General features: G+C 47.8%; 1 protein-coding gene across 2 annotated transcripts in view; it reads left to right on the top strand.

Annotated features, from left to right (window-relative positions):
* Positions 1–24,378, top strand: part of RAP1GAP2 (RAP1 GTPase activating protein 2) — a 229,139-nt gene that overhangs the window by 94,677 nt on the left and 110,084 nt on the right. For both annotated transcript variants that reach the window (XM_036766695.1, XM_036766694.1), the window contains one exon: positions 12,889–12,973. In XM_036766695.1, coding sequence (XP_036622590.1) covers positions 12,889–12,973 — 85 coding nt within the window. The remainder of the gene's footprint in view (positions 1–12,888; positions 12,974–24,378) is intronic.

Here is a 24,378-nt window from a genome sequence, read left to right as displayed (position 1 = left end):
GAGAACCAAAGGCCACTTGGAATGCTTGGGGGTCAAATTAGACAGCAGCACTTTGTGGATCTTAAAGTGTTCTGCAAACTTTTGAGTGTTGTATAAACCCGAGTAATAATGACGGTGATGAGTGCAAGGATGCAGAGGGTTTGGTGCTTTCTTCCACACTTTAGTGAACAAGATTACCTCTAGTAGTGGAGGTGACAGATCGTACCTACATATCAATCAATCAGTAAGCATTTATTAAGCACCTACTATGTACCGGGCACTGCGCTAAGCACTGGAAAGAAAAAGAAAAAGCAGAAACAGCATATGTTGGTACATGCAAAATGCAAAAGAGATGGAAGGTAGCCTTAAAGTCAATTAGTAAATAAGCATTTATGAAGTACCTACTATGTGCTGGGAATTGTATTGATTGCTGGGTATTCAAAGAATAAGTAAAAACAATCCCTGCCCTCAAGGAGCTTACATTCCAAAAGCCTCAGACTTTCCTGTCATGTCTCCGTGCCTCAAATGCATAGAAATAACAGAGACTCCATGGTCTGTTGTGTAGGAAAGATTGAAATGTGTGTGCACTACCACATAGTCCAACATTAGCCTTTGGTGACCTTAGAGGCACCTGAACAGGTGTTGGGGCTTGTCTCCTCCTTCCTTTGAGTCTTCTCTCCTACCCCCTGAAAAACATTCAACAGCTAGTGTAGGGGTTCAGGTTTGCTTATTCTGCCCCCACCCAGAGGGCTTGGGAGATGGGAACTTGGCTTTTTTGGGCATACCACCTCCTCTGCAGGCCTGTCTGTCCTTGCTGCATAGCCCTTTTCCAGGATCTAGTTCAGGGGTGCCCAGCTCTCCTTTCTCTCTGACTCTCTGTCTCTTTCTCTATCCCTGTCTCTGTCTCTCTGTCTCTCTCAGTCCATTTTTCTCTCTCTCTGTCCCTCTCTGTCTCTGTGTCTATATGTCTGTCTGTCTTTGTCTCTCTTTGTCCCTCTCTGTCTCTATCTCTCTGTGTTTTTCCTCTGTCTCTCTCTGTCTCTCCATCTCTGTCTCTCTCTTTGTCTCTGTCTCTCTGTGTCTCTATCTCCCTGTGTTTCTGTCTCTGTCGTCTCTCTGTCTCTCCCTTTGTTTTTCTCTCTCTCTGTCTCTGTTTCTGTCTCTCTCTGTTTCTCTGTCTGTCTGTCTCTCTCTGTGTCTCTCTCTCCCCAGCATCTGGTAAAGGTGTAGCTCCCTTTTTCTTCTCCTGCCCCCGATAGCACCTAGGGCAGATGTGTTGGGCTTCCCCACCTGGATAGAGTCCAGAAAAGTTAAGTGAATATTGATTTTGCTGTTAATTGCCTCCCATTTTCCCAGTGACTTCCCTACCAACATCAGAGATATTTTGGTGGGGTATTTTTTTGTTCTCTTTCCATAAAGGAGATATAGTGTGTTTTAAACCAACACTTAAGTGCACCAGGGGTACCCTGCATGAATCCTTTTATATTGAGAACAATCAGCCTTCCATTTAGATCTTTGTTGTGAGCTTTCATGTAGGGTTTCCTTAAGTGGGGGGAGCCCAGGTTTCTACTCACTGTGAATATTTTGTTCACCCCCTTGACCCAGTGACCTGGGAGAGGCAGGTAGCTCAGACTTCTGTGGCTACTTGCCAAAAAGAGTGGGGATAACCATGCAAGAGACTGAACAGATGGTCCAAAGCCTGAAAAACAACCTCGTTTCATTGGTGATGAAAGCTGGAAGGACCTTAGAAATCACTGGTAGAATGTCTTCATTTTACAGAGGACAAGACTAGGACCTCTGGAGGTTAAGTGACTCATGCCAGGTCATGCAGGGCAGAAGGGGGATTTGAACCCAGGTCTTGATTCTTAGCACAGTGCTTGGCACATTGTAGGGGCTTACTCAATGTTGATTGGTGATTGAGTTTTCCTGTACCATGCCATTTCTCCAGTAGTCTATTAGCGTTGTGTGTTGAGTAGGTATGGGTGTTAGAGGTCTGCATGTTGGTGGCTAGACTTTTCTCCATACCCCTTCTCTTCCATTGGTAGGGTTCATTTCTTTTTTTCCTTTATCTTAAAACAAGTCTATTATTGGGTTTTTTAATATCACTAATTATTCTTCCTCATCCCTTCTCATAGAGCCATCCCTATAAAAATAAAAAATTTAAAGACAAAAACATGAGAAGCAACAGAAGAAGAGGAAGAAAGGATCATAATTGATAATTCTATTCAAAAGTTTGGGAATATATGTGATGTACCATGTTTGTGGCCCTCGCACCTCTACAAAGATATAGAACAAGGGGATGCTTTCCTGTCTCTTCTTTCAGGCCGTGCTTATCCTTTATAATTGTGCAACTTTCTCTCCTGTGTGTGTGTGTGTGTGTGTGTGTGTGTGTGTGTGTGTGTGTGTGAATTGTTATAGTCATTTTGAATACCACTTTCTTGGCTCTGCTTACTTCACCATCAATTCATGTAAAATTTCCCACGATTCTCTATATTTACCATATTTGTCATTTCTTCTAACAGTAACATTCCATATTCTCTTCACAGACCACAATTTGTTTCACCATTGCCCGACAAATGAGCATTTACTTTGTTTCTTATTCTTAAGCATCTCAAAAAGTGCTACTGTAAATATTTTGGTGTATGTGGGCACGTTCTCCTTGTCAGATGGGCGTTTTCCTCTATCCTGCCACAGAAACCTCTCATCCTGGCTAACCGTTTCACTCCTGGGCTACTCACATTGGAATTTCTCTCTGCCCCTAGTGCCCTTTCCTTTGATTGGGTTCTTTTAGAACGTTCATTTTAAGGAAAATATCCAGGTCAGCCATTTCTTCATTCTTCCCAGGCTTTACCCTTTACTCTCCAGACTTTCTCTACCATGCTCTGACTCATGTATTTTCCCCATTCCCACTTTTCAATTCTCATTCATATGTTGTCTTCCTCCATTAGAATGTAAGCTGGAGTTTGTTTCAAATCCCCTTCCTCCCCTTCTGCTTCCAAACCAATGGAAGATCCAGACATTCTTGCCTTCAGCTCATCTCCTCTTCATGTGAGGGCCCTGATGCTGCATTGGTGGGTGCTAGGCCTTGGATCCTTTCCCCCAGTGGCACGCTGAAGTACGGACAGAGGTCAGCCCAGCTGGTTGTCTTCATCTGAAGGGAAAGTAGTCCCCAGAGAGCAAAAGGAAAGACCATGAAAAACTCTTGGCTCCTGAGAGGGAGGCCTCTCTGACCTCTCTCTACTTCTCTCTGTCCTGGTCATCCCAGAATAGCAATTAGAGCCATCCAGTAATGGTCCAGGCTGGCTAATGAGGCAATGTCCCCATCACTGCAGGAAGTGCCCAAGTAGAGGCCAGATGACCGCCTATCAGTGATGTCTTATTACAAGGGCTTTTGTCCTAAGTGGTTGATTGGAGAGGATCGCTCTTTGCTCCCAGAGATTCACTGACTCTCTGCTCTGAGGCTCCTTCCTGTTCTCTTGCCTACGCCTTCTCCCAAGATTTGTATGACTGCTTATGGGGAATCTTGTATAGAAGACGAGGGGAGATGATAGACAATGCCTTGAACTTGCAAATATTTTTTGCATGTTAGAGTATATTTTTTCTTTCTAATTTTTCTTTATTTTTTTTCATCACTCTCATTTTCAGATAGTCTTTCTCTCCATCTCCTCCCCAGAGAGCCGTCTCTTGAAATAAGGAAGAAATAAATAGGATTTTTTTAAAAAGAGGAGAAAAAACCAATTCAGCAAAACTAATAAATACATCGACCATGTCTGACAGTCTGACCCATGCCAGACCCTCCTTGATCCCTCACCTCTGCAAAAAGATGGAGGTCCATTTTTAAAATGTGCCTTTTCTCCTGAGAGGGCTAAGTGTCATCATTCTATATAGCTAAACTTAGAGTTCTAATAGGTGCCTGGTCTTGGTCTGAGGACGTGATCTTCTTCAGGAGTAAGAAATGTGATATTCTGCAGGAGTGAGAAACTCCAGGAGCAGATTAAGGGGCTCTGAGAAGCAAGTTTATGTTTTTCTCTCCTGGATCTGGGGCTTTGTAAGGACTTTAGCTACATCTCCATACACACAATTTCTGTTTTAATCCGAGTTAATTCTGTCTCCCTAGAGCCAGGCAGAGATGTTGGCTTATCTCTTAATTACTGCCCCATAGCTTCTGGGTTTCTGTGGTCCATGGACCATGTTCTCTGAGATAGAATTCCTTAATCTCTGCCTCCCTTCTCAGGATTCAGCTTGTCTTTAGCCCTCTCTAGTCATCTGTGACGAAGGGAGCAGGTCTTTCCCTGGGCCTCAGTTTGCTCATCTGTGAAATGGGAAAAGCAGTCCTCATGGCCAGAACAAGCTAGAAAACTCAAGCCAGTGTGGTGGTGGTGGGGGGGCGCTGAAGAGCCCAGGACTGGGGAATCACGGAACCTTGGTTTTGCTCCCAGCTCTGCCACCAACTTACCATGAGATCTCAGGTCAGTCATTTTTGTCTCTCTATGCCTCAGTACCCCTCTTTGTAAAATAAAAAAGGTTGGAATATCTTTGTAAATCAGTGAACCATAACATGGCATTGTTCCCTCTGGGCTCAGAGAGAACCTCTTAAAAAAGTTATTTCTACGTGATTTCATCCAGGAAGTGGCTGCCGTTTGAATAATAGAGTTCCTTTTCTTGTCCCTGTTTTGGGTCTTTTTCTTAGAGTTAAGCCTTTTATCTCCTGCTCTACCCCTTTGTGAAGCCCCCTCTGATTCTTCCACCCTCTGGACCTTTGGCCATTCTTTTTCCCTCTTCCCCTTCAAAACCTGATTCAAAGTCTCCTTGGTTAACCCTGACAAGCTCTGATCTCTTCTCTACTCAGGGTCTCCTCCTGTGCGCATAGTCTCTGTGCCTGGCTCTCAGAACTCCTCAGAACTCGAGCCTTTGGTGTTAGGTGGATTTGAATGAGTTTCTTAAGTTCCTCCACGAGGGAGTTCTCTTCACTGTCTGGGTTACAGCTCTGTCTCTACCGCTAACATCCCATATGACCTCAGGGAAACGCATTTTTATTTTTCTGGGCCTCAGTTTCCCTCTCTCCATATAAATTAAAGCATTGAACTAGATGGTCTCTCAGGAGCCTCCCAGCTTTAACCATTAAATTATGAAAGAGGGCAGGACCCTCTGAAGTTCTTTTCAAATTTGGAATTTGAATCTCAGGAAGACTTAGGTTCAAAGCCTGCCTCAGATGCTTACCAGCTGTGTGATGCAGAGCAAGTCACTTAACTACTCCTTGCCTCAGTTTCCTTATCTGTAGAATAAGGGGTTTGGACTCGGTGACCCCTAAGAGTCCCTTCCAGCTATGGCCCTATGATCCTTTCCCTTCTTTCTTTGCTTTTCTCTTCCTCCTGGCTGTTCTCTTTCAATCTCTCTTCATTTTTAGCCTAGTGAAGGTATTTAGGAGGTTTTCAGGGGTTAGATGATAACGAACATAGATTTGGAATTGCAATAAACCTTAGAGGTCACCTTCATTTTACAAATGAGGAAACCGAGGCCCATACAGGGGAAGTAACTTACCCAGGGTAGCAAATAGCAACATCTGGATTTGAACCCAGGTCCTCTGATCCCAAATTGAGGGCTTTTTCTACCACACTGCTGCTTCTTTTATAGAATGGAAGCTCCTGGAGGGCAGAGATGGCTTCATGTTTGACTCTGTACCTCCAGCTCCCAACACAGTGCTTGGCACATGCTGCTTGAATAAATGAGTGAATGTGAAGATTCTGCTCTATGAAAGGCCATGTTGTATAATGTATAATTCTGGCTTTGGAGTCAGGGGACACCTCTGTCAGTTACTAGCAGGGTGACCACTGGCTGATGACTTAATTTGTCTGAGCCTTAGCTTTTTGGTCTGCAAAATGGGACTCATAATACCCTTTGCATGGGTTGGGTGAGGATCAAATGAGGAGCAATACAGGTAACATAAGTACCATCATTACTGGTGTTGGTATCACTGTTATTAGTTAAGATATAGCAGAGCCAGAGCTTCCACCTTGGGGCTGTTCCCTGTCTTGATATTTCTGACAGGGTTCCTCAGACCTCCATCCATTCCCAGCCCCTACCCTCTGCCATTCTGAATTACCACTGAGAATGGCTCCAGAACTGGAAAGGATCTCAGAAGCCATCTCGTCCAACCCTCACATTTTACAGATGGGGAAACTGAGGCCAAGAGAGGTCCTAACTTATAACATCATAGCTCTAGAATTGGAAAGGTGCTTAGAAGCCATATCATTCACCCTCCCTACCTGACCCCCCCCCATTTTACAGATGGGAAAACTGAGGCATGGAAAGGTTAAGTGGCTCAGGTCCTAATTGGTCTGAACATCATGCCACCCAGTGAATTCAGCCTGTGGCAGAGTCATATTCTCTTCCTCTCTCTCTCCTTGTCTCTATCTCTCTGTCTCTGTCTCCCTCCCTCCCTTCCTTCCCCCCTCTCTGTCTCTGTCTGTCTGTCTGTCTCTGTCTCACTCTGTCTCTGTCTCTGTCTCTCTCTCTCTCTCTGTCTCTGTTTCTCTGTCTCTCTCTGTCTCAGTCTATCTGTCTCTGTCTCTTTGTCTCTGTCTCTGTCTCTCTCTGTCTCTGTCTCTGTCTGTCTGTCTGTCTCTCTCTCTCTATCTTCAATATCTCCCTGTCTTCCCTGCAGAAGAGAAGGGAGGGAAGGGAATCACAAATGCATCATGTGACCTGAGGCATGAAGTTTTCCCGTCTGGGTCTTATTTCTCTCTGTAAAATGAAAGGCTTGAGCTGAAGGGCCTCTCTGTCCCTCCTAGGGGATGCTCTATGATGACTTCATTTGTTTGCTGGTCTGATAGTAATTGGGGCACAGGTATGGTGAGTCTCTTTTTTGGGGTGAAGAAACCAAAGCCTAGAGTTGTTCCTCAGTTTGCTCAAGGGCACATAGCTGATGGTTAATTACCAGAACACAGAACCCAGGTGTACAATTCCCAGTCCAGATCACTTTCTGCACCAATAGGTTTCTGGGAGAGGAGGGTGGCACGTGACATCAGCAGAGCCGGAAGCAGGTCTAGAGCCCTCAGAGGTCACCTAGTCCAACCCTCTCATTTTTCAGCTGGGGAAACTGAGTCCCATGGAGGGGAAGGGATTTAGAGGATAGTAAGTAGAACTGGAAGGGACCATTTGGTCCAACCCCTTCATTTTACAGCTGAGGAAACTGAGGCAGGCAGGAAGTAACTTGCCCGATAGTTGGAATCAAATGCGAGAGAAACAAAGGGCCTAAGGCCTTGGCCCTTCCAACTGAGGGCTAGGGGGAAGCACCTGTCTCCCCTTTGTGATGGCTCCTTTGCTGACCTCCTCCTCACCACCAGCCCACCAGCTGTACCCCATCGGGCCCCAGACAGCCAGGCTGACTTTGGCCCCTGTTTCTCGGCCTCCATCCCTGGCTCCCTCAGGCACCCTTGGGTTTTCCAGCTGCCCACAGGTAGCCCCCCGATCTGTAGCTGCTTCCTTCCCTGGATCCCTACCTCCCTAAAAGTGCTGAATGTTCTCAACAAGGAAGAGGAGACACAGAGGGCTGTAGACTGGGAGTGGGCAGGACCCTGATGACTGGAGTGCTGGATGCCGCCACTGAGTTTTGGTGTAGTTGCTGGCAAATCACGGCCCCTCTCTGGGCCTTAGTTTCCTGCTCTGAAAAACGAGGAGGATTTGTGTCTAGTCCTGGTAGACCTGTTATAATCCTGAATTCAGGAGAGGCCAACCCCGTGCCTTTCAGAGATGCCCAGAAGGGGCAGTGCCCACCCCAACCCCCACACACCACTCCCATCTTCCGCTTCTATCTCAGCCTTTCTAGGAGGACTTCGACGTTGAACAGGGATCAGTCCTCCTCCAGCCCCATGCCGTCCACTCCTTCCCCTCTTGCTTATGTGTTTGGAAACTAATGCTGTGAAGAGCATGTGTGTGAAGGAAAGTTCCAGGCTAGAAGGGGTTTATTATTGTTACTTATTTTTTTTTAGTCGCGTCCAAATCTTCACGACCCCATTTGGGCTTTTCTTGGCAAAGATACTGTATTGGTTTGCCATTTCCTTCTCCAGTCCATTCACAGATCAGGAAACTGAGGCAAACAGAGTGAAGTGACTTGCTCAAGGTCACACAGCTAGTGAGTGTCTGAGGACAGATTTGAACTCAAGGAGAGGAGCCTTCCTGACTGCAGGCCCAGCGCTCTGTGCACTATGGCGCCACCTAGCTGCCCTGTTTATCATTATAGGATCTTAGTTTTAGGACTAGAAGGAAACCTTAGGGATCATTGATTCCAGCCCCCTGCCTCTTACTTTGCAGATGAGGAAACTGAAGCCCAGAGAGGGTTAGAACATGACTTGTCCATAGGGAGTAATTGGCAAAGGCAGAATTTGAACTCAGACCTTCCAAGCTCCTACAGTGGGTGTGCTAAGGGAAGGTGTAGGGTAGGCAGACAAGGGTCAATTCAGCTCAGGTATAAAGTCTGAGGGAAGTGGTCCCTCTGCCCCACGTCTGAGGGACTTCCTGTTTCAGGGTTCCCCTCAGGCCTTCTCCCATATGGTCAGTCTTATCTGCCAGGAAGGTCAGTCTGGGGCCCATTATCTCGGCAGCTACGGGGGCTGCCATAGCAACCAAGAGCTTGCTGTCTGCAAGGAGCTGAAATGCAGACAGTATTGGGGGCACATGGGCTGCAAGTGAGACAGTGCCTGGTGCGGGCAGCGTGAGCTAGGACCCACCTGGGCTTGAGACACTGAGAAGTTTGGGGCTGCACTTTAGGGGAGAGGATGAGCTCATCCTTGTGAAGGGGGGTGGGCCTTTCTGTGTCCTAGGGAGAGGAAGCCTGGGGGGGATTTTAAAGCAGCAATCTATTAGCAGGCCTAGAGAGTCAACACTTGTGGGGTTTGGGTTCCTGCAACAGCGGAGCCCTCTCTAGGGAAAGGATGGGGTGTCTTCAGCTTTGCTGGAAAGTTACCCTGTAGGTTTCGGTTTTTTGTTTGGGTTTATTTTTAGGGGAACATGACGACTTCATCTTCCCCCTCTTGAAGGCTTTGATCTGAAGGCTCTGAGCCCCTTCTTTAAAAAAAAGTTTTGCTGCTTCATTATTCCCGACATGTCCCTCTACCTAAAAAGAATTTCCCCTTGTGACAGATAAGAACTGTCCAACAAAACAGATCAACATGTGGACCGGATCTGGAAATGTGTGGCCCTCTGGCAAGAAGTCTGCTGTTAATAGCCAATAAACATTTGTTAAATATCTACTGTGTGCCAGGGCCTGTGGAGGCAAAGAGTCAAGAGACAGGCCCTTCCCTCAAGGAGTTTCCAATCTAGTGGAAGTGGGAGGCCAGCCTTGTTGTTGGTCTGGGCTAGCCGAGCTGCAAGGTTTGAGCTGGCCCTACTAAGAAGTGGAGGGTAGAGACAAAGGTCACTGCAAGGAGGAGGAGGAAGAGGAGGCCTGGGGGGAGGTAATGTTAATTCTCTGCTCAGTGTGCTTATAATTAGCTTTAGTACAACTGATTCCTGTTTCATGTTCCCTTTAGAGGAGGTTGGGAGACCCAAGGGCCCCTCCCCACTGGCCACAGGGGAAGATCCGAGGCCCCCTGTTCTATTTAGCAAGCCCTGACAGGACCCCAGAGAGAGGTACTGTGATATATATGCGGATCAAGTCAGGAAGGCCTGGGTTCAGATCCTGCCTCACATGGTTACTTGGTATGTGACACTGAGTGAATCACTTCAACCTCTCTCAAACTGTTTTGTCATCTATAAAATGGGGGTAGTCACAACGCCTACCTCCTGGGGTTATTAGGAGAGAGGACCACAGGGTTTTATCATAAGAAGGTACCTCAGTGACCCTCTTTTTCAACCCATGTCTGCAGAAGAATCCCAAGTACCTACCTGACCAATGCCCATCCAGCCCCTACTAGAAGACTCCCCAGGACAGAGAACCTACCGTCTTCTAAGGCAGCCATTTATGTTTTTATTTTTTCACTCATTTTTAACATTAACAAGATTTTTTGTCTTTCTCTTCCACCTACCACCACAATTTTTAAAAGAAAAGTAAACTCCTTACAAGAAATATTCATAGCCAAGCCAAAACAAATCACCACACTGACCATGTCCAAAAATATATGTCCATTCCACTTTGGGGCAGCAGCCGGCATCAAGGTGGCATTGTAGATAAGAGCACTGGGCTTGTGACCCTGGGCAAGTTACTCAACCCTGCTTGCCTCAGTTTCCTCATCTGTAAAATGAGCTGGAGAAGGAAATGGCAAATCAGTCCAAGATCCTTGCCAAGAAAACCCCAAATGGGGTCATAAAGAGTCAAACACGACTGGAGATGACTGAAGAACAGCAACAAGCAAAGGAGGAAAGGCAGTAGCAGATGGGAGGAAGCTGTGCCATGTGAGAGCTGGCCGAAGAAATCGAAGAGTTCAACCTGGAAGAGAGAAGACAAAGAGAGGGCCCGGGAGCTGCGGCCAGTCTTTTAAGAGGACAGAATTTACAGCAGTTGGAGGGAGGAGGGGTCAAAGGGTGGCATATAGATCGATGTCTCGATAATTGGAGCATGGAAAGGTGGCAGGCTGCCTGGGGAGGGCCAGTGTGTTCTCCATTACTGGGGGTCTGCAGGGGCTGGATGTCCACGTGTCAGGTCTATTGGAGCTGGCCAGAGATCTTCGGAATCTGCATTTATGTGATTCTGTAAAGGTTGAGGGAAGAAGAAGAGGGAAGAGGAAGCCAGGGGGAGAAAGGGGAACTAATAGGCTCAGGTTTAGTGATTTAAGAGAACTCCCTGCAAGCCAGATGTTTAGGCTGCGTGCATTTTTGGTGACTTGGGAGTGGGGTGGGGTGGGGGGGTCACCTCTCTCTTCCTGTGGGGACAGAGGAGGTGGCCTGCCTAGGTCGAGCAGCCCCAGAGCCCTGGTGGGGAAGCCCCCATTTCTCACAAGACATCTCATTCTTGGCAGAACGGGCCAACTCTTAGTTTCGTTCAGAGCTCAGGGCCATGGAAAGGGGTAGAAAATAGGATTCTAGTTCCTGTAACCCCATGGACGGGCTTCCCCAGACTGAGGTTACAGAGAAAGGAGGAAGGGATTAATTAGGGGGACTGGTGATGTTGCCACTTGGAAAGCAGAACACAATGGGTGAGGAGTCTGCGGCCGCATGGGCAGCTTTCTAATTAGGAAATGAGAGTATTGTTTCTACTTGTAAGGGCATGGGGGTTTCATCACAGACATTTCTGAGTAACAACCCCCTATCCCTCCCCAATCACGCCACCTCTACCATGGCCAGTGGAGCCTGCCCATCTCAGAAAAACAGTTCAAAGGCCCTTAAATGTGGAACTGGACAGAACGTTAGGGTCAGCACATCAACAACCATGTAGTTGGGTTAAATTTAGCTATTTATTTACGATTACTTATGATCTCTCCCTCCCTCTTTTACCCCCACCCTAATTGAACAATTAAAAAAATGAAACCCTCGTAACAAATATGCAGAGTCCAGGAAAACATTCCCACACTGGCCTGGTGCAAAGACGCTGGCCTTGCTCTGCCTCTCTGCCGTCAGGAGGTGGGTGCTGGGTTTCATCCTCGGCCCTCTTGGCTCTTGATTTATCCTTGCACTGATCAAATTTCTAAAGTCTAAGTTAGATATATACTAATATACTAAGTTATATATTATCTAAGTAATATTATATGTATTATAATATTCATTACCAATTCTAAAGCATTCACTGTGTATCAGGAGCTGCGCTAAGTTTTGGGAAGACAAGGGAAGGCCAAACCAGACCCAGCTCTCCAGGTGCTCGTGTCAGTATGGGTCTCTCATTCAGCACCCTTGTTTTACAGATAAGAAACTGAGGCAGATAGATGGACGGACTTGCTCAAAGTGACACAGGGTCAGGATTCTAACTCACATTCTGTGACTCCAAATTATTTGGTCATTCCTCACTATGCCTTGTGTTGTTGCCCTGTGCAAAACCAACGAACACAGCCACAGACCACACCGAGTTGTGTGTGCAACATTCCTTATCAGCAGTTTCATCATACTCGTAGGAGGGTTCAGATCTTGCCTCCGAGGCCTACTCCCTGTGTGATTTTGGGCAAGGCACAGAACTTCCTTGGGCCTCAGCTTCTATATTTGTAAAATAAGAGCATTGGACTTGAGGGCCCTGGAGGTCCCTTTCGGCCCTACTTCTATGAGCCTGGGAGGGGAGAGCAGGAACGGATGGGCATTTCACAGGCTCCTTTGTGGGCAGATGCCAGCTCCAGGCTCTCACAGGAGGGCCCTGGGTCCCCCTCCCTGACCCCTTGTGTGATAGAGCCCTGGGCAGCTGCAGGTCCCCATCCATGCCCAGCTCCTGCTCCCCCTCAGCTCTCATGAGGGTTGCGCTGTGGACCCCTGGCTGAGGTGGGTCCATCCCACCCTAGGCAGGCTGCCTATCCTATCTAAATCCAGGGATGGAGGCTCATGAACAAATATGCCGGTCAATAGCAAGCGCCAGATGGGAAGGGGGGAGTGTGTATGTGTGTGTTTGTTGTTGGGGGCGGGGAGGAGGGAGGAAAGTTGTCGCAAATTCGTTACTATAGAAACGAAACTCTATTTATCCACCTCTCTCTTCCCCATCCTGCCAGGGAAGTCACCTGAGATGAGTTTAATCTGCAGCCCCCAAGGCCGGTAGGCGCTGGCTCCCAGATGGGGCCTGCTACCCCACTGGACAAGGGCACCAAGGGGCTGGTTCTTTGACATGTCACCCAGCCCACTCTAGCCCCACTCCCCAGACTCCCATAACCAGTGAACTGTCAAATGGTCTTTTCTTGGCCCCCTCATCTTCGGGGCCATTCTGTCCAGCCCTACTCAAGGGAGGGGAGGGAGACATTTGAACAAACAGCTACTGACTCCATATGTGTTTTGACTTTTCAGGAAGCAGGAGCTAGCCAACAACACAGATGTGACCATCCCAGACCGGCCCCTGTCCCCTCCCCTCACGGCTCCCCCAACCATGAAGGTAAGTGACTTGGTTTCAGCATCTGGGAAGAGGGAGGAGAATGGGGAAAAGATTTCTCCTGTATACTCTATAGCCAGCCTTCCCAGCATCTTGTCTCCATCTCCCCTTGTCCCAGTGGGTGAGTTGCGGTTAGGGGCTCAGCTGGACCCTCCAGGTACATTGACAGCTGCAGAGATAGAGACCAATTAAGCCTGGCCTCTGTGAAGAGAAAGTTTAATTGTGTAACCCAGGTGTGTCTGGACACAGGGGAACATGCTGATGCTGTAATGGAGACAGAAAGAGCTCTGATAATTGGCCAGGAACTTTCTTGGGGAGCTGGGAAGTTGGGACAGGGAGTGGGGTGCGAGGAGGGAGCTGTCCTAGGGCTGGGTCCCTTGTTTCTAAAGTATAGCTATGGACACAGGGGAGGCGTGAAAGGAGAGGCTCTCTCCAGGTCAAATGTTCCCCTAGAATCAGTGGGTCTACTTGGAGTGCTCTGGGGGAGGGGAGCCAAGCTGATACAAGCCTCTTGAGATGTTAATAATAAAAGTAATAGCTAGCATTTGTATAGTACTCGAAGGTTTACAAAGTTCCTTATTTGATCTTCCCAACACTCCTGGGAGTAGTAAATAATACCTAGGAGGGATTACCTTCATTTTACAGATAGGGAAACTGAGGTAAGGGGCTTGCCTATAGTCACAGAGCCCCTCTGCTGCTCTACTTCTCCCACAATGTGGCCTTGGGCTCCCTTTCCCTCCCCATAGACCCCCAAAAGTCAGGGTTCTCTCTTCTCTGTGGTTGCTTCATCCACCTGCCCATAGTCTAGAAAGGGACAACCTCCTTCATCTCATAAACAGGTCTCTGGGCTGAATGTGTAGGGGCTCAGGCCATGGTTGCCTCTATCTGTGCCGGGTAAACAGACCAGAATCCTTCCTCCAACCTTGGGATCCAAGTCTCACCAGTCCCCGGGAGCATCCTCAGATTGAGAGGTGCTACTTTGAGGAGGGTGGAGCTCCCTCCAGCTGTCCTTCCCCAAGGTATAGCCCAACTTCTCTGACAGGGCTGAAGTGTTACTTCTTTCCTTCAAGTTTCATTGGGGAGTGAGTTAGTCAGCATTCAACAAGCATTTATTAAGTGCTTACTTTGTGTTTGGCACTCTGTTGAAGAAGGGGGGAAGGAAATAAGCATTTATTAAGTACCTACTATGTGCCAAGAAATGTGCTAAGGGCTTTACAAATATGATATTGAGTCTCCCAATGACCCTGCAAGGTAGGTGGTATTATTATCCCCTTTTTACAGTTGAGGAAACTGAGTCAGATAGCAGTTAAGAAACTTGCCCAGGTCACATGGCAAGTGAGTGGCAGAGTAGGGATTCAAAACCCCAGGTTCAGGGCTCTATCCATTACACCATGAGTCTCAGCTTCTTGATTTGCAAAGTGGGTGTAATATTGCTACCATCCTCCTTAGCAACCTCGAGGGCTCACAGGGTAAATGGAGCCAATGAAGGAGGTTGCAAAACCCAGGTGTCGATCATACGATCACAGATAGAGGGTATCTTGAAGACCATCTAGTCCAACTCCTCCATTTCACAGAGAAGAAAACCGAGGCCCATCAAGGCAAAGTGCTTTATAAGAACATTCAGTTCAATTTGATAAGCATTTATTAATCACCTACTATGTGCCAAGCACCGTGCTGAGTGCTGGAGATACAAAAAGAAGCAAAAGACAGTCCTTGCCCCCAAGGAGTTTACAATCTAGTAGGGGAGACAACAAGCAAATATACACAAAGCAAGCTACATACAGGTTAAATAGGAAATAATTCACAAACAAAAAGCACTAGGATTAAGACGGGTTGGGTAAGGCTTCATAGCTCTGGAGCTAGAAGGGACATCAGAGGCCATCTAGTCCAGCCCCTCCATTTAACAGATGAAGAAACTGAGGCCAAGAAGCTCAGTGACTTGCCCAAGGTCATCAGGTTGGAGGTAGGAGGGCTGGGTTTAGAACTCAGCCAATTGTCCTCCCATACCAATGTTCTCTGCACACCACACGGAGCCACCTCTGTGGTGGTTGTATAGTCAGTGTGAACTAGAGAAAAGAGCACTGGACCTATAAATAGAAGACTGGGTCCACTGACTAGCTGTGCGACCTTGGACAAGCTCCTTACCCGCTCTGGACTTCAGTCTCCTCACCTCTGAAATGGGGATAATTCCTACATTGCTCCTAGGGTTATTGTGAAGATCAAATCAAGCCAAGTGTGCCAAGCGTTTGGCATGTTTTGCTTGTGCCAGCAGCTGCTCAGAGCCCTGGGCTCCCTTTACACGGCAAAGAAGATGAGACGAAGCCAGAGATGGACTTTATAAAAGTAGAAGGGAGGAAGGGATTCTTATGATTACAATGGCCTCATTGATTCCTGCTGCTTCCTCCTCCACTCACTCCATCCACCTCCTCTTGGTTTCAGAGTTTATTTGCCTATACTCAGAGCCCCAGCCAGGGCTGGGGCTTCACTGTCGAGAAACCTGGTGTGTGCCGTTGGCAAGAATGAGAGGATTAATGACCCGTCACCAGGAGATGAGCAGAGGCATATGTCTGGGGTCAAGGGAAATTCCCAGGCTGCTCCTCGAATGCCCCAAGTTGGCCTGAGGACACACACGGAGGATGAGGAAGGCTGAATGCCTTCTGGGGATGTCTGCTGTAGTTAACATGGCATCACCTCAGCAACAGGTTCACAAGGATTTGGGGAGCTGGCCAAGCCAGTGGGCAGCTCAGCGTGGATGTAGGCTGGTAGTGACACAAAATGGCCATAGGTTCAGTTAATTCCATGTAGAAGGCAGGCAAGGCAGGAGGGCACAATAGAGAAAGGCTTGGCTGGCCTCTGATACCTGGTGACTCTGGGCAAATCAGAGCCCCGGACAAGTGTCTAAAACTCTTAAATTGAAGAACAGGTGGCAATCTATGTAATGGAGGGAGTTCTTCCACTGGGAGCTCTTCATACTAAAGAAAACACAGTTTCAGACCCCAAAGTGAAAATGCAGAAGACACCCAAGTGGGCCCTGGGGATATGAAAAAGAAAGGAAATTCAGCTCCTGTCTTCAAAGAACTTATGATCTAATGATGGGGAGAAGGCATAGCATTGAATTCAACAGTCTTGAAGAGTAAGAAGTGCCACTCAGCCTTGGGTATGAAATAGGAAGACACTAGTCACAGCTCTGAACATTCATCATAGAATAGCCAGGAGCATCGTTATTGATGATAATGCCTCATATCTGCATAGCATTGAAGGTTTCCAGATCACAGAGGAAAGAGCCCTGGATTTGGAGTCAGAGGTCCTGGGTTCAAATGCTGGCACTTCCCTTTTTACCCATGTGACTGTGGGTAAGTCACTTAACCTCTTATCATAGCCTCCTCGAAGATATAGAGCTGAAAGGCATTTCTGGGGCCATCTAGTCCAATACTTTCATTTTTACAGAGAAGGAAACTGAGGCATAGGGTGGGGAAGTTGAAAATGAAAGGGGTTAGAATAGATGACTAGCGAGTTCTTTTCCCACTCTAAATCTACTATATGATCCCATCTCCCCCAGGAGATAGAGAGCAAGTATAATTACTCCCATCTTATGTATTTGGAAACTGAGTATCAGAGAAATTCAGGCACCTACTTATAGTTATTAAGCCAGAAAGTGGTAGAACCATGGTCTAACTTAGATCTCTCAACTCCATGTCATTCATTCATTCATTCATTCATCAGGCATTTATTGAGCACCTCCCATGTGCTCTGTACTAGGGAGACAAAGACAGAAATGAACTGTTCCGGTGGAGGGAATTTTTCCTACCATTTGTGTGGCCTGGCATTTATTCAGTGATTAAGAGCTTACAAAGCACTTCGTGTTTGTTCTCTCTTTCAATCTTTACAACCCCTTGTGAGTCTGGTAGGGAAATTTTGTTGTTTCCATCTTAGAGATGAGGAAACTGAGACCATGTGGCAAATAAATGGCAGTCAGGCCTAGATCCCTGGGCTCCCTGACTCCATATCCAGCATCCTTCCTGCTGTAGCCCAGCTGCCTTCGTAGCTGAGAATGGGCATCAGGCCCAGCTTGGAATGATGCAAGGGGCAATTGAGAAAAGCAACTGCCTAGGACCATGGGAAAACAGGTTCAGAAGAGAGTTGGATGAAGCCTCCTACCAGCCAGGCTGACTGTGCCATATGCTCTATGACCGTATGCTTGTGCTGCCTCAGAGGGGGTAGGTCCCAATGGGCTGTGGAGTGAGAGTTCACCCACGTGGAACCAACAGCATTTCCACAGCATCTGGAGCATAGATTTCGGACTAGCAGAGACCTTCAAAATCAGAAAATCTAGCCCCTTCATGTGGTAGCTGAGGCCCAGAGGTTTAGGTAACTTACAGCTTCCCAGTTGGAGGAGACCTTAGAAGCTATCTGGGTCAACTCTCTCAGTGACAGGAGTGGAAACGGAGATCTCAAGGTAGGGCAACTTGCCTAAGGTCACACAATGAGTAGACAGCCAAACCAGGAGTCCAGCCTAGATGCTCGGATCCTACCGTCTTTGACATTCTTTCCTCGGCACTGTGCTGATTTGGTCTCCCTGATACTTGCTGCTGCTTGAGACAGACTGATGTCCTAGGAGCTCAGCCCTGAATAGTAAAAGGCCACCTAAAGGCCTTCCCTTCTCTGGGCCTGCCTGCCAGGTACCGAGGCCCACCACGCTGGTTTTAACTTGGGCTAGACCAAGCGAGAGGAGCCAGTAAAGTGTGAAGATGGAAGTGACGTGGGGCCATGAGGGTCTCAGAACCATGGAGCTTTAGGGAGGAATATCCCGTCCCCCCTGTCCACAGCTAGGCTGTGCTGGAGAGGGGGCTAGCAATGACTGATGACTGCCCTTCAGTGGGGAATGGATCTCCTGGTTTATTCATGCATTGAGTAAGGGGGGCACATGTGGTCTTACTAATAATCGACAATCCTAGAAGCTGAGAGCATGAATGGTGTGTGTGTGTGTGTGTGTGTGTGTGTGTGTGTGTGTGTAGGAGAGAGAAGAAAACATGAGGAGAGAGAAACAGAGAGAGGGGGAGAGAGAGAGAGGGAAGGAGGGAGGGAGGGGAAGTAAGTGAGGGAGGGAGGGAGAGAGAGAGAAAGGGAAGGAGGGAGAGAGATAGACAGACAGAGGCAGAGAGAGGGAGAGAGAGAGAGAGAGAAAGAGAGAGAGAGAGAAGGAGGGAAGGAGAGGGAGACAGAGAGAGAGGAGGAAGGGAGAAAGGGGGAGAGAGAGAGAGAGAGAGAGAAAGAGAGAGAGAGAGAGAGAGAGAGGCACCAGAGGACAAGAGATATATTCATGATTTCCCTTCTCTCATGCCATCCTGTCTGGAAGGTGTTGGTGACTGAATGGTTTTCCTTACTGTGGCTTGTGAAAAAAGTCACCCCACACCCAACCTATCAGCTGCTAAGTTAGGGGCAATGGTGGTTTTAGGATTGTAGGATTTAAGGGAGGAGGGACCTTTTGTTGTTCAGTTGTTTCAGTTGTGTCCAACTCTTCGTGACCCCATTTGGTGTTTTCTTGTCAGACATTAGAGTGGTTTGCCATTTCCTTCTCCAGCTCATTTGACAAATGAAGAAATGAAGGCAAACAGGGTTAAGTGACTTGCCCAGGCTCACACAGCTAGTAAGTGTCTGAGGCCAGATTTGAACTCACAAAGATGAGTCTTTCTGACTTCAGGCCTGGTACTCTACCCACTGAGCCACCAATGGGATACATACCCAGTGATTAGATGGTGCCAAGGATCCTACCTGGTATGTTGTCCTTAGGCCAGTGACTGGTAGGAGGATACTTATCTGGAGCTGGGGACAAAGAAAAAGCGAATTAGATGCTCTTGCCAGACCAGAACAACTGAGACAAATCAGGCAGTTTGTCTGTGCATTCAGGTCTGTAGGCCCCATCGCCCCAGGCAGCCATGATCTGTTCTTCCTTCTCTTTCTTTTTCCCTGGGGCTCCCACACAGAAGAAGACAGTTTAGGCCCTGCAGCTCTGGGCCAATGAATTCATCTCCCTGATGGCTTCGGCGGGGCTTGTATGGTCCTTGCTTGGGAGAGCCCAGAGAGAGAGAGCGATCTCTGTGATCTCGGTAAAAGATGCTGCTGCCTGCATATGCTTCAGGAGGACCGTGGTTTTTCCTTAGTTCTGGTGGGGCAGCCTTAAGCCTTTCCCCCCTAAAGTGGCCTAAGAGTCTGTGGCCATGGCTAGGGATTGTGCTCTGTCTAAGGCTGAGGGTCTGGGACCTGGGTCATTCTATGGTTAAGAAGAAGAATCAGATTAGGGTTCGGGGTCAGCCTGTGGCCTGGGTTAGGGGGTCATTTGGGGGTCAGGATCCGAGTTAGGACACTTAAGGAGCTGTGTGACATTGGGGAGGTCACAAACATGACCTTTCTGAGCCTCGATTTCCTCCCCTCAACAATGGAGACAATAAATAGCTGCCCAGAACCTCACAACGGTTGTGATGGTCTATATGGTGCTTTGTAACATTATTTGTAATATTATTATACTACATTATTTATAATAATATATATTATATATATAATATAATTATATTAATGTTGGCTTTTGTTATTATCACTGACCAATTAATGTTAGCCCAGTTGAGTATAAGTGAGGTATGCCAATAATGCGCGTGATCGCTAACTCCAGGGCTTAAAGTCGGGTTGGGGAATGAAGAGTTATGCACAGGGGCCATCTTGAATCTGGGAAAATGATGATGAAGTACAGTCCCCTCCTGGTTTAGCATACTCTTAATCAGATTGCTTCTTTACTGTTTCTTTGACATACTTTGTAGAGAGGTGGGGGGCTACTGAGACAGAATGGTGCATGTGCAGTCAGATATTCTTATTTTCTTAACCCTTTGCTACAAGGGAACAGTGGTTATTAGAAAATGACCAGAAGTGTAAAAGATATAAGACCATCAATAAAAGTAAAATAGTTTGACAGAAGAGACAACAAGTTGTCTGATATAATGTGGGTTTAATTAAGCTCTGGGTCTGGTGACAGTCTGAAGTGTTGTACAACTCCAGCCAAGGGCTGTGGCCTTGAGTGATCAGAGAAGGCTTCTGGGAAAGGCCCGTGGGTCTGGAGGTGGGGCTGGGAAGGTTTGCAGGGGGCTGGCCGGCAACCCCCTTCCCTCAGGGCCTCTATAAAATGAGGCCTTGGACTTAAGAGGTTTAGGTGTCCTTCCCAGACTGGGATCTCAGATTCTGGGCCTCTCCAACCTTCAAGGCTCCTTCTGACTTTGACATTCTAAGTTCTTTAGAGCTATTATGGTGCCTGGCACATCATAAACATGCATTCCCTCTCTCCTTCCCTCCTTTTTTCCTTCCCTTTTTTCCCCCTTCCTTCCCCCCATCCTTCCCTTCCTTCCTTTCTTTTCCTTCCTTCTTTCCTTCCTCCCTTCCATTTCCTTCATTCCTTCCTTCCTTTTCTATTTTCCCTCCCTCCCTCTCTTCTATTTCTTTCCTTCTCTCTTTCCTCTCTTTCTTTTAGAAGCCTTCTTTCCTTCCTTTCTCACTCCCTGCACATTCCTCCCTCAGTGCCCAAAACTTCCCTCCCTCCCTCCCTCCCTCCTTCCTTCTCTCTTTCCTTTCTCTGTGGCCGCAGGTTGTCTAGCAATGGGTGAGCGAGGTGGCAAGCTGAGGACCGAAATGATTTTGATAGTGAGGAGGAAAGGGCCCCAACCTGTGGGAGGTGTTCCTCCTTGTCACTGGAGGGACCGATTGTTGTCAGCTTGGGCAGGCCAGGAGATGGAACCGCGGGGGAGATCATGGTTGTTGTTTTTTCCTTCTTCAGATAAGCCCTGGAGGTTCATTTGAACGTCAAAACAAATATTTGCTCCCCCAAATTACAGCCGCTTTGTCAGGGTCCAGCCCGTTCTTTGATTGCAGCTCTGTTTGCCCTGGCCAATCCGTCTCTGGGCTCTGCCACATCCGTGCTGCTCAGCTGACGTAGTCGTTAGGGCAATAGCTTGGGCCTCCAAGTGCCATTCTCACCTGGATCCCTGGCTTGATTTGGGTTGGTCCAGCGGGCCGGGAACTCTGCAGGGAGGGCCAGGGAGAGGACTTGGATCTCAGATGCAGCAAGAGGGCTTTTAGGTAGATGAGAAAAGGAACTGCCCTGTGCCCTTTTCTGAGGATCAGTCGATCAACCCACAAACATTTATAGGGTAGCTGTTTAGCTCAGGCCCAGGGCTAAGTTCTGGGGACACGGAGAAAGGCAGAAACAGTCCCAGCTCTCCACAAGCTGCCATCCTAATGGGGAAAACAGCAAGCCCCCGACTCTGCGTGTTTGTGTATAGACAGACTCAGTGTTACTGGCTTCAAGGTTGACAGTGTTACACGTATTGTCTCATTTGATTCTCACAACAGCCCTTGGCCCCATTTTCCTGAAGAGGAAACTAAAGTTGAGAGAATATGACTTGCCCAGGGCCACACAGCTAGGAAGTGTCTGAGGCAGGATGTGAACACTGATCCTCCTGAACCCAAGTCCAGGACTCTGTCCACTTAGCAGCCTCATGGAGACTAGATGGAAAGGGGATCCTGGGAGGAGAAGGCTCTAGATGTTCTGGAGCAGGGCCTCCAGGATTCTGTCTAGATCTGGAAGGGACCTTGGAAACCATCTAGCCAACTCAGCCCCTCTTTTTTACAGATGGGGAAGCTGAGGTACAGAGGATGTGACTTGTCTAAAGTCAGTGGTTGGGGGTGGGGGAGTGCTCAAGATCAGGTCCACAGACTCTAGACCCAGCGTTCATTCTCCTGCGCCAGGCTTTCCATTCCCACTTCCTAGAAGTCTCTAACCATCGTTGAGCTGCCAAGACCCAAGCCTAGGCTGGACCATCTGCTCTCTCCCTCTGGGACTGGTTTTTCCTTCCACTGTGTGGCTGGAATGAATAGGCTGGTGTCCATAAAGCCCACCTGAGCGCCCCCCTTCCCTTTCTCTGACTTGTTTTCCTTCCCCTCCTTCCCCCTTCCCCAAATCCTCCTCCACATCTTTTCCTTAGTGCCGAGACCCTTCTCACCTTCTACTGGGTGGCAGTTCAAGTCTTTGGTTCAGAAACCAAATCCTAGTGATTCAGACCCAGTGGGTCGGTGTCTTTGAAAAACTGTCTTTCTTTTAAGTTGAACAAATGCCAAGAAAGCAATGGGAAATCACTTAATTTGGAGTCAGAATAACTAATAATAACAATAAACAAAAATATTAATAATAAAAGGGCAGCTAGGTGGTTCAGTGGATAGAGTGTCTGACCTGGCATCGGAAAGACTCATCTTTGTGAGTTCAAATCTGGCCTCAGACCCTTCCTAGCTGTGTGACCCTGGGCAAGTCACTTCACCCTGTTTGCCTCAGTTTCCTCATCTGTAAAATGAGCTGGAGAAGGCAATGGCAAACCCCTTCAGTATCTCTGCCAAGAAAGCCCCAAATAGGCTCGCAGAGTTAGATTCGACTGAAGAAACAACAGCAGCAGAAGCGCTTTAGGGTTTGCAGAGCACTTGACAAATATAATCTCACTTTATCCTCATGACAGCCCTGGAGATAGGTGCTGTCGCTATCCCTGTTTCACAAATGAGGAACGTGGGACAGACAGGGTCATGCAGGCTGACTTTGAACTCAGATCTTCTTGCCCTCATGACTAGCGTTCTTCATCTACTTAAACATATGTGATCTTGCCACCTGTATGACCTGGGACAAGTCACTTAAACCTTCTGGGCCTCAGTTTCCCCAATTAGGAAAGGAGAGGTTTAAACTAGATGACCTTTAAATTCCTCTCCAGCCTTCAATTGGAGAACTCTGCAAGGGCCATCAGAGGCCGGCCCACTTCCAGCTGTCTCAGGGGTTGGCTCTGCCCCTTCCGTAAGGGCTTCCTCATGAACATGAGCTGAGAATGGATTTTCTTCCCTTAGCTTCCCTTTTTTTCTTTAAGATGGGCACAGCCTGTTTGTGGCCGAGGGAGCCGTGGGAATCAGACCAGAAATAGCGCCTGATAAATCCTGATGGAAAGAGGAGGGAGCTGGAAAAGGGCCCTCCAGAATGAGGATGGAGATTGGCAGGGAGGGGGAGGGAGACGAAAGGAAGGTGCTAGAGATAGCTCTGAAGCGTTACTACCTCCCCCCAAGCAAAAAAAAAAATGATCTTGGGTTCACATTTGAGGTAGTTTGTGTGTGAAATAGCTTGGTGTGGTGGAGAGAGGCAGCCTTGGCTCTGTGACTACTTCCTGCCTTTAGCAACCTTCCAAGAAAGGGGTCCTTCCCTTGGAGGCCGCGAACTTGTGGATTTTTCTTTAATATTTCAATAACTGTATTTCAATAGAGTCGGTTTCCTTTGTAATTCCATGCATTTGATCTTATTCATTCAGAAAGTTCTGCTGAGAAGGGGTCCATAGGTGTCACCTGACAGACTGTCTAAGCAGCCCCTGACACACCAAAGGTGAAGACTCTTGTTCTAATGCTCTGTGTGGCAGAGAAGGTGGCCACTACCTTCGTTAGTAGAGAGGTTTCCTCACTCAGCTGGTTTTCAGCGAAGCCAGTTCCAACCCCAGGCCAATCCCAATATTTTGTCTATGCAGATGTATACATGTCCTCTGATAGAGCGGAAGCTCCATGAGGGCAGGAGCTATTTCTGTTTCTTTGTTGTTTCTGTCCTCACTGCCTGTTGTATAATGTTGTTGTTGGTGGTGGTGGTAGTGGTGTTGTTGTTGGTGGTGGTGTTGTTGGTGGTGGTGGTGTTGAGTCATTTCAGCTGTGTCTGACGCTTGTGAGCCCTTCTTGGGATTTTCTTGGTAGAATTACTGGAGGGGTTTTGCCATTTCCTTCTCCAGCTCATTGTACAGAGGAGGACTGAGGCAAACAGGGTTAAGTGACTTGCCCAGGGTCACACAGCTTGTAAGGCTGGATTTGAACTCAGGAAGATGAGTCTGATGTTCTGATGTTCTATCTACTGTGCCATCCAGCTGCCCCTGACTAGGCATGACCTTAATAAATAAATACAGTAAGTGCTTAATAAGTGTCTGACTGATGGGTCGATTCCAAGTTCTGGAGTCTGAGGCCAGAGTTGAAATGGTCTAAGGGCCTAGGAGGTGTGGTATAACAGCCCCCTTCTCTCTCAGTTCAGGGCATTTCTGTGCAGTTGGGTTGTCTCTTGGCCTGAGTCCCAAGTCCCAAATTCTCAGTTTTCGGCTTTGACGTCTATGAACCTGGGCCAGGCAGCCCCTTGGGTCCCCTTCAAGGCTCAGGTAATTCAAGACAGTGGCTGGTCCAAAGTAGACAGTCTTGGAAAGCATGGAATGTTCTAATTCTCTGCCTCTCCCTTCCCCTTCCCAACACACTCACTCTGATTTACCTTCTTTGCTCTGCTTGGTTTGGGTTAATATCAAGGCTAGGCTGTATCCAGA

Source organism: Trichosurus vulpecula, chromosome 7 (assembly GCF_011100635.1).
Source record: "Trichosurus vulpecula isolate mTriVul1 chromosome 7, mTriVul1.pri, whole genome shotgun sequence".
In the NCBI taxonomy this organism is placed as follows: Eukaryota; Metazoa; Chordata; class Mammalia; order Diprotodontia; family Phalangeridae; genus Trichosurus; species Trichosurus vulpecula.
This window is presented reverse-complemented; position numbering and strand designations above follow the sequence as displayed.